Source organism: Cinclus cinclus, chromosome 14, assembly GCF_963662255.1.
Source record: "Cinclus cinclus chromosome 14, bCinCin1.1, whole genome shotgun sequence".
Taxonomy (NCBI): Eukaryota; Metazoa; Chordata; class Aves; order Passeriformes; family Cinclidae; genus Cinclus; species Cinclus cinclus.
Genome location: NC_085059.1, coordinates 20,008,022 through 20,018,146, shown reverse-complemented (window position 1 = coordinate 20,018,146; position 10,125 = coordinate 20,008,022). Strand labels below are relative to the sequence as shown.

Sequence of the window (10,125 nt, the reverse complement as noted above, 5' to 3'; positions counted from 1 at the left end):
TCACTGTTCTCCATACAGACATTGTTAGTTCAGCTTTCATTGGAGGGGCACAGAATTATTTTACAGGCATTGAAAAACCCTCTCAGAGTGACCCTTGCAGATATTTGTTATCTCAGGACCAAAGGAGTAATCAAAGCAAGGGGCAACCATGTCAGCATCATCTGGAGAGTCAGAGGTGGAGGAAAATTCCACATTTACAACAGCTGGAAACTCCTAAACAATCCCTCAGAAATTTAAGGATGATACTCCTCCTGGGAGAGCTTCTCTGGGCCATCTCAATTTCTCTCTGTGGGACACAGAAGTGTGACAGAACTTTCCATTGTTTTCTTTTAACTGTTTTGGTTTTTTATTTTTTTCCTTAAAATCCTATTTCTAATGAAAAAAAAAAATCCCACTTGGTTCTCTGCTCCAGCAAGGATGTTTTGGAAGTAAAAGTCCTGCCTGGGAAGCAGAAATCCATCTCCTGCCATCCCCCAGTGCTGAGGGGTGGCTTGGGTGTGTGTCCTTCAGAGCTCCCTTCCCTGCCCCTTCCAGAGCACAGGGATGAATTCCCAGGATGTGGAGCCCTCCTGGGCTGCCTCATTTCTCATTTCTCATTTCCATGCAGATGAGGCTGTGTGTGATTCCATGAGTGCAGTTCCGTGTGAATACAGATAACTGATGTGGCTGTGAACAACAGAGCCCAGTGAATCATTCATCATGGATTATTGATAGGATTAATTCTACCTCTTTTTCTGCTCTCAGGATGCCCACAAGCCCCCCTGAATTTATTTCCCCCCTCTTTTATGGGATATTTCTGGAGACAAAGTAGATTAAAGCCGAGTAATTTTTCTCCTCTTTGCTGGGCTGAGCGAGCTGTTTGCTGTCAGGTTAACCCTTGCAAATTCTCCCTGCAAGCGTCTTCTCCGCTGGCATCACAGTGGTTTTGCACATCAGCTCTTCTCCAGACACGACACCCCCAGTTCCGTGTGCTGGCATTTGAATGTCCCCTCCCTGGCTGTGACCAAAGTCCTCTCCTGTCTGAGCCTGGCTTCCCTTGGCCACCCAGCACCACGTGGATGATTTGGGATGATTTTCCCCAAACAGGCCAAGGATTGCTCCTCGGAGATGCTGCAAACCCTGCAGGGACCCGAGGCTGCTGTTTCCATGGCAGCACATCACTGGATTCCACTTGTGAGCAGCCCCAGGATTAAACACAAACCAAAATAAAGCTGCAGAGAGAATTCTCCCTTCCCACCCTTGGCCTTTGGGGACCCTTCACCCTTTGCTCTCAGCTGGAAAGCTCAGGCTGCTGCTGTGGCTTTGTCCTCTGAGTTCCCTGGGGCTGCTGGAGCTGTGTGAGCAGTGCCTGGGATGTTTGGGGCTCCTATGAGATGCAAAACCAGTTTCCCCAAATCCTTTACCTGCTTAGTGAGGCAACATCGTTTCTGATTCTTAATTCCCTATTTAAAAAACCTTCAAAAGGAAAAGGAGGAGAATTCTTTATTCAGAGCTGTTCAAAGAGATGAGAAGAGCCTGCAGGTGGTTTGCAAATCCTTCCTGCCAACCTGCAGGGGTAAAACCAGCCTGTGCCCAGGGCAGGGAGTCCCAGGATGGAGTTTCCTCACATTCCTTTTACGTTTCCAGGATGACATCCAGGGATCTGCAGGAGTTAAACCAGAGCTGCCCATCCCTGAGCTGTGCTACCCATGGGTTTAGGCCAAGCTTTGGTAAGATGGACACAGGGATTTTCCCCTTTCTGGGGGATTTGCACAACCAGCCCTGGGTCCAATAAATGCAGAAGGCAATTCAGTATTTGCCATTCCAGTTCAGTGTTTTTTCCCTTCCAGGAAACGAACAGCAGGAGCTCCCCATCCAAATTTAACTCACCTCATGTGCCATATTTAACCCTCAGCCACTCTCACATCTCCTTGGCAGCTTCCACCCTGGTTTGGACAAAATTCATGGTAACGTGCACAAAGCCTTGAAGGCAAAGTCATTCTGCAGCTTCCCAGCCACAGCAGATATTTTAGGCTGAAAGGGCACAGGAAGATGGGCTGGGCACAGGGTGGGGAAGGCTCAGCCAGAGGAAATCACCTTTCACCAGCAGCAGCTGCTGGGCTTCCTCTCTGAGGCCACAGGGGGAAAAAAAAATTTAAAAGATAAAGAATTGGTTAGTTGAGGTCCACTCAATGTGCTCAGGGTGGGGACAGCAGAGCCTGTGACACAACGGTGCCATCCCGTGGCAGGTGACACTGTCAGGTTTCATTATTTTGGGATAAAGCAGAGCTGCCCCATCCCTGTGTGATCCTGTCCCCGAGCAGAGCAGGGGTGGCAAGGCTGGGGACACCCCGATGTCAGCTGTCACATTTACAGGAAATACTTGGAAGAGCTCAAAGATTCAATTAAAATACTCTTTTCTTTAAAAAGAATAAATTAATCTAACATAGAAAACACAGATTCCTTGGTGAGGATGGTCTGAAATAGAAACAGCTTGGAGATGTCAGCGTTCAGCACTTTTATTTCTGCTTTGCTTTGGTGAACTTTGGGATCTGTTATCCACTGCCTGCCTGGGAGCCTCAGCTGCTGCCAGGCTTGGCAGGTATTTTACAATACATTTAATCTTTTTATAGAAACCACAATTGTACCTGCTGAAACACTCCCCAGTCACCAAAGAAAGAAAGAAAACAAAAAGGACATTTTTCTTCTTGCTGCGCTTTTTTCTCTCAGCCTTTAGACTTAAAAAAGCACCTTCTCTGTAGCCCTTTTCCTATAGCTACGTGGGTTATACACTTTTTTATTTTAAAGATGCAACAGCCATATCCATGAACTGTTGTGGTTCCCGAGAATTCAGGTACTTACCAAAAACCCTAGATGAGTCTCTAAATGACCAAAGGCACATCAGAGAGCAACACCAGGGGCTGTCATTGCCTGGGGATGGCAGGATTTGTCACTAAAGACCCCACAGGGAACAGGGGGGCCTTGATCTGCCTCCTCTCCCTGTCTGAAACATGGGACACAAAGTTGGCTCCATCCAGCTCCTCTCCATCCAGGATGAAGAAGGGGCAAAGGGCAGAGCCAGTTCGATGGCAAAGCAGCAGTTACAGGAAGATTTCCCAGTCCTGACTCCTGTGTTTTGGAGGAGATCACAGAGACCACAGCCACTGCTGCCTGTGACCGTCCTGGACACTGAAAGAATTTCACCCAGAGTAATTTTCCTCCTCAAATCATCTCATCCTGTCCTTCCTCTTTTTCTGTTCCTCTGCAAGAGCTGACAGCTGCTCCCAAGCCACTCTCTGCTGGCTCCTTTGTCACCAGGGCATCCCCAGTGATGCATTCACTGTCCCTAACCCTGACTTTTATCCCAGAAAATCCAGTGGCATCACCTGCAGCTCCCTGCTTTCTCTCTCCAGCTCACTTTTGTCTGCTGGGGGAAGTGCACATGGGTGGACAAGCACATGCTGGCAGCACATTAATTGCTTTAGAGCAGTTAGAGAGCTGCAGAAGCAACTTCTTGCCATTACAGGGGATGATTTTCCAGGAAGGCTGGGAGGGAGCAGAACAACCCTCCTGCAGCAATCAGTGTCTCCAACTCTTTGCAGAGGGGAAGCAATCAGCACCAGCCACAACCTTTACTCCTCAAACTTCCCCAGAGGGAACATTTCAAAGCATCAAAAGGATTTAAACCTGTCCAGCTGCTGCTGAGCCATAATTAACAGTTGCACAGTCAGCTGTGACTGTGGCTGACAAAGCCTCAGCAGCAAATCCTCTCTTTATCACACTGCTGGGGTATTTATGGAGCCACAGCCAGGCAGGGGGCACAGGGAGGAGGACAAGGGAGCTGCTTGCCAGGGGGGGATAACATTTGCTTTCAGCTGCTTGGCCTTTCCTCAGCCCCTGGGGAAGTTTCCAGAGGGATCCTGGGGTGCAGCCTTTGGCTCTGGGACCTTTCTCAGCCTTTAGACTTAAAAAAGCACCTTTCCTGTAGCAATTTTCCTATAACTATGTGGGTTATACGCATTTTTAAAATAAAGATGCACCAGTCCTCTCCGTGAGCTGTTGTGGTTCCCAGTTCAGGTACCTACCTGAAAACCCTTGAAACATGAAACCAAACTGCAGGATTTTTAAGAAATGCCAAGGTCAGCAGATGACCAGAGCTGCTCCAGTGCAGGTGGGACTGGAGCCCAGGGAGTGGGAGGTCCTGAGGCCAGCTCCCAGCTGGAATATTGGAAAATGGAGGGGACTCAGGCTGTTAGCCTCACCAGGAGCCTTTTCACCCCCAGGAATTGCCCTTCCTCCTCTCATCTGCCTCCTCCAGGAGACCCCAGTGATGGAGGCCAGCCCGACCTTCCACAGCTCTGATCATAAAGTGACCTTGGACCGTGTCATTTGTCCCTCCTCTGTAACATTTACAGCCCTGGGCCCCTTCACGGCAAGTGATGCGAAAATAGCAATTCTCCTCGAGTGCCTTGGCTGAGTGTGGGGACAGGAGGAGCCCTGGCTCCTGGGAATGTTTGTGGGCTGGAAGGGGACACTGGGATGGCAGAACTGGGCAAGCAGGCAGGGCAAGAGCTGCCAGCAAGATACCAGATGCTGGAGAGGACAGGGAATGAATTTATCAGCCCTGAAACCTGCTGGGTATCTCTGTGGCATCATCCCAGCCCAGTTGCCCACATGAAGATCCATGTCCCATTGCAGGGCTGCAGGATCTGTGCTCTGGATTGCACCAGGCTGTGCCAAGGAATTACCAGCACTGGGTTTATTTCCTGCTGTGCCTTTATGACCCCACTGAGACCATAAATGCCTCTGAAGCCTAACTAAAACAGTTGAATTTTCCCCATAAACAGCCTTGTAAAGACAATGATGGCAATGCTGTTCAAAAGGTGCTCAGGTAACAGGAGTTTTTTACTGCTGAGCCCCTGAAGTGCCCCATTCCTCTTTGTTCTGTGGTTGATGTAACTCCCTGGGCAGTTTCCTCGTGCTGGGATGGCCTGAGAGGATCCTTGGAAAGAGCTCCTGGGAGCTGCACCCCACCCACACCTGGAACACAAATATCCATCCCTCCCTGCAAGGAGATCTTTGGTCAGTTCAGCCTCACTGGCACAGCCTCACCCCAAGGACTGCAAGCAGCTGGGCAAACTGTTCAAAATCATTTAAAAACCCATTTAAAATTGTATTTTAAGCACAAAAGGGCATTTTCCTGAGCACAGCCACAGGATTCCTTTTCCACACACTTTATTTACAGCAGCCTCTTGTCCCTGGGCTTCCAAGCCACAATTCCCTCCAGCAGGATTTCTTCTGGGGGGTGGTAATGGGACAATGCTCTCTGTCCCTGAACATGGCAGGAGGGAATGGGATGAGTTTTGGGGTCCCTGTTTATGGCAGGGAGGAATGGGATGAGTTTTGGGATCCCTGTTCATGGCAGGATGGAATGGGATGAGTTTTGGGGTCCCTGTTTATGGCAGGGAGGAATGGGATGAGTTTTGGGGTCCCTGTTCATGGCAGGATGGAATGGGATGAGTTTTGGGGTCCCTGTTCATGGCAGGAGGGAATGGGATGAGTTTTGGGGTCCCTGTTTATGGCAGGGAGGAATGGGATGAGTTTTGGGGTCCCTGTTCATGGCAGGATGGAATGGGATGAGTTTTGGGGTCCCTGTTCATGGCAGGAGGGAATGGGATGAGTTTTGGGGTCCCTGTTTATGGCAGGGAGGAATGGGATGAGTTTTGGGGTCCCTGTTTATGGCAGGGAAGAATGGGATGAGTTTTGGGGTCCCTGTTCATGGCAGGAGGGAATGGGATGAGTTTTGGGGTCCCTGTTCATGGCAGGATGGAATGGGATGAGTTTTGGGGTCCCTGTTCATGGCAGGAGGGAATGGGATCAGTTTTGGGGTCCCTGTTCATGGCAGGAGGGAATGGGATCAGTTTTGGGGTCCCTGTTCATGGCAGGAGGGAATGGGATCAGTTTTGGGGTCCCTGTTCATGGCAGGAGGGAATGGGATGAGTTTTGGGGTCCCTGTTCATGGCAGGAGGGAATGGGATCAGTTTTGGGGTCCCTTCCCGAATTCCCGGCCGCGCGCACGGCTCACCCGCGCCCCCCAGCGCCCACGCGTGGCAGCGCAGCTCCCGCGCCCTCCCCAAATCCCTCCCGCCCCATCCCGAGCGTTCTCCGCTGCTCAACCCTCCCCAAATCCCTCCCGCCCCATCCCGAGCGTTCTCCGCTGCCCAGCCCTCCCCAAAGCCCTTCCCCATCATTCTCCCCCATCCCAGCTGCTGGCAGAGCATCCCAGCCCCTCCTGCGCTCCGAGAGCACAAACACCGAACCCGCTCCCGGAGCCCGTCCCCGCTGGAAACTTTCCTCGCACACAGGGCTACAAAGACACCTGGAAGTTCATCTCTTGGGGGTCCGGGAGAGCAGCCTGTTTGTCCTTGCTCTCCCCCTGGTGCCAGCGCTCAGCGAACTGCACGGCATCGTGGATGCAGTGGAAGGCCAGCTGGCCCCCAGGGCTGCCTGCCTGGCCAGCCCAGGCTCCCTCCCGGAGCCGCTGGCGGATGGAGGGGTTGCAGTTGGCCAGGAGCACCTGGACACCGACCTCCTTGTAGTCGTGGTGTGTCTCCTTCAGCACAGAGAGACCCACGGTGTCTATGAACTGCATGGCCCCACAGTCCAGGATGAGGGTGTGCAGGTCTGTGGAGGGGGGACAAGCATCTGCCACAGGTTTCTCATCCCTTCTCCTGGCCTTTTTCAGCCAGCCAAACCCAGTGCTCCAAAAGCCCCTGCTGCTGCCAGTGTCTGTGTGTGCCTGGGCCACCAGCGTGGGGTGCCTGGCAGCCAGCAGGACAGGATTGAGCCCAGTTTTCTGGTACAGCACAGCCTTGAAATAATCCTTGTTGGCGTAGTACAGGGAGCACTCGAAGCGGAAGATTTTGATATTGGTGATGCTGCTGAGCTCTTTGTAGGTGGCCTGGTCCTCGTAGACCTCCCTGTTGCTGACCTTGCCCAAGAGCGTGGCCCGGGGTCTCTGCGTGCGGAAGATGATGCAGAGCAGGGCAAAGCAAACTCCCACCAGGAGCCCGATCTCCGTGGTGACCAGCGTGGAGCACAGCATGGTGGTCCACCACACCGCCGTGTCCAGCTTGCTGAGCTTCCACATCCTGGGAGTGTCACGGAACTTCCTGAGGCCACCCCGCAGGTTGACGATGGTCACCACGCCCAGGATGGAGCTCTGGAGAGAGTAGAAGAGAGGGGAGATCCACAGCAGCACCAGCAGCAGCACCAGGGAGGTGACCAGCCCTGACACCTGGGTCTGGCTGCCCGTGGACTCCTTCAGCAGAGTCTTGGTGAGGGCAGCAGAGCTGGCAAAGCAGTAGAAGAAGGAAGGGATGAGGTTGCACATGCCGATGGCGATCATCTCCTGGTTGGCGCTGATGGCGTAGCCGTGCTTTTTGCCAAAGATTTCTGCCAGGGACACGGTCATGGCGAAGCCAATGACAGCGATGGGCACAGCATCCAGCGCCAGGCTGGGAAACAGGCTGGTGTCTGGCACAGTGGGTTTCCTGAAGCCAGTGGGGATGTCCCCACACACTGCAGCCTTGTAGCGCTGCTCAAAGTCAAAGTAGTGGGAGATGACGGTGGCCACGATGACCACCAGCAGCTCGATGGGGAAGGGAGCCTTCATCCTCTCCTTGTAGTGCTCGTTGAGCTCCTTGACGGGCACTATGATGGCCAGAGCCACCAGGCTGGTGAGCAGGTCGCAGATGTTGGTGTTGTGGATGTACCTTGTTTTAAATACATGTTTTATCATTGACTTTTTGCAAGTATTAAAAGGAATGCTACACATATAATGTTAAAATAGCTTTGCTGTATGCATATCATTTTTATTTTCTGCTATTAGCAAAATTTAGGCATAGCAATAATACTTAATAGTATGCTTAAACTGTCTGCTTGGTTGAAATAACTCCTAGTGAACAGATGATGAGGACCCTGCTGCTGGCATGCCAATTATCAGCACTCACTGTGGAAAGAAGGAGCCAAAGCCCAAATTAAAGTTGATAAAGAAGATGTATTAAAACCACAACCAAGAAACAGGTGTGCTCTAAAAAGGCAGACCCAAGGAGTGGCCACGCTAAAGAGTTCTTGGAAAATGCAAGCTAGTTTATGGAGAAGTTTGAAAATGCATAAAAGGTCTATGAATATCTAACAGGTTGGAGTAATGGAAAAGGTATTTAAGAGGTATTTAAAGGTATTTAAGACTTCTGTCTCCAAAGTAGCAGGGGTGCTCTTGGCTGATTGCCAAGCACCCACCCTTATTAACCCTTTGCATTATTTTTATCTCCTATTGTCTTTTAATTAAACCTTTTACATTTTACCAGGGGAGTGAATTCCATTTTTCACATACCTGAAAATGTCCACCCAGGTGAGGATGAAGGAGCCCACCCCCTCACGACGAGGGATTTTCAGCCCCAGCAGATATTTCATCTGGGAGGTGATGATGGTGAGGCTGGAGCCGGTCACGAAGCCACCCAGGAGAGGCTCTGACAGGTAGACAGCCAGAAAACCCAGCTGTAAAACCCCCAGCAGGATCTGAAAAGCAAACCAGCCACAGCTTCAGCATGGCTTAGGGCAGCTGCAAGGGCTGGCTGGCAATTCACGCCACTTTGATGCCACTTTAGCAGCTCTGACTACTCGGTGCTGAGCATTCCATGGGAGGGATTTGTCTTGGGGTATGGAAAACTAGAGAGACCTACCTTTAACACTTCTCTGTGGCACCTGGGGATATCACACAAAAAAGCCTACGAGGTCCCTGCTGCTGCCTCCCATCAGAGCAGCTCTGGGTATCACTCAGTTGTGATGCTCTTTTTTTTTTTTTTTAGTTGTCCCAGTGGAAAAGCCTGGAATTGGTCGGTGACAGCTCGGCCTGGGCAGTGGAGCATGGCAGGGTGGTCCTTGTCAGCCCCAAACCTGCTCTAAGCTGCCCAGCTGCAGGACTGAGGTGCTGGGAAGGTGGCTCACAGATCCTTCTCCTCTCGTGCTGTGTCTCATCCTGAGGATGTCTCAGACACATCCCAGGACCTGGCTCACCCACGGAGGAAAACAACCCCCATTCAGCTGTGTTTGCCCGTTTAGAATCACTGCATTCACAAACACTCAAGGGTGTCAGGGTCTAGAAACATTTCTCGGGACTTTCCAGTCGGAACCAACACTTAGAGATCCCAAACTCAGAGAAATTCCCAAGAAGGAAACAGCACAAGAGCAACCATTTGTACCTGGTAAAGACCAACCAGAAAGCTCAAGGAAAGCGCCACGGTGATGGCATAGCAGCTCCTGTCACAGCCCTCTGTCCCATTCCTGGGGGAGCTGGAGTTGTCCCCGAGGGCAGCACTGCTGTCCCCATACCCTGCCAGCTGCAGGTGACGTGTCACAGACTGCCCCACCATGAGGCACAGCACCCCAAAGGAGCCCACGCTGGCGTGGCGCGACGTGGCCGCGGCCGCGTAGATGATGTTGCAGAAGAAGTTGGTGTAGATGCCATAAATGGGATCCTGGTTGGCCAAAAGGGAGTAGGAGATGGATTGGGGGATGGCCACAATCCCCACCAGGAGCCCTGAGACCACGTCCCCGAGCAGTTGTGTCCTGGGGCTGTACTGGGGTAACCAGTCCAGCACTGGGAGGAGCCGGCGCAGGGACGAGCAGAGGTTCTGGGGGCTGCAGGTCGCTCTGGTTTTCTCCAGGATGAACTCCTTGGTGCTGAAATCTGTGGGCTCGTGTTCCTCCAGGCTGATAAAAGTGGCAGGGATTTCCTGTGGGCTGGGGGAGCCCAGGGCGCCTTTGTTGGACGTGTCCTCCATGTCTCCAGGGGAGCTAAGGCAGGGGTGAGTACTGAATTATAGGCAGAAATCTTATTTTAAAAAGACCTTACAAAATCATTTTGCTCTGCTGAATTAACAACTAACCTGTGATGAGAAAGAATTAGAGGAATGACAATCGGTTTGCAGAACAATCTATCCTTGGAAAGAAAAACAGGTTAGACCTGTAACAACAAAAAATTCTGTCCCATGAGAATCCGTGAAGAAAATATGTGAACTAACCAAAAATAGAGAGATTTGATAGACATACATCCTATCCATTTACTGACCAGTAAAATGAGTG

The 10,125-nt window shown here is 51.4% G+C and overlaps 1 protein-coding gene across 1 annotated transcript; it reads right to left on the bottom strand.

The window, feature by feature from the left end:
- Positions 1-6,346: 6,346 nt before the first annotated feature.
- On the bottom strand, positions 6,347-9,824 carry LOC134049502 (sulfate transporter-like). Its single transcript, XM_062501985.1, has 3 exons — positions 9,243-9,824; positions 8,375-8,559; positions 6,347-7,754 (listed from the first exon to the last, which is right to left on the bottom strand). Exons 1-3 carry the CDS (start codon positions 9,822-9,824, stop codon positions 6,347-6,349), a joined length of 2,175 nt encoding a protein of 724 aa, XP_062357969.1.
- Positions 9,825-10,125: the final 301 nt, after the last annotated feature.

Bases quoted from the DNA above. Each gene is read 5' to 3' on its own strand.
- LOC134049502 (XM_062501985.1), bottom strand. From the start codon at position 9,824: ATGGAGGACACGTCCAACAAAGGCGCCCTGGGCTCCCCCAGCCCACAG. The intron at 8,560-9,242 runs GTACAAATGGTT...TTTGCTTTTCAG, and splicing joins TTCTGGTTGGTCTTTACCAG to ATCCTGCTGGGGGTTTTACA. The intron at 7,755-8,374 runs GTATGTGAAAAA...ATTTAAAACAAG, and splicing joins ACCTGGGTGGACATTTTCAG to GTACATCCACAACACCAACA.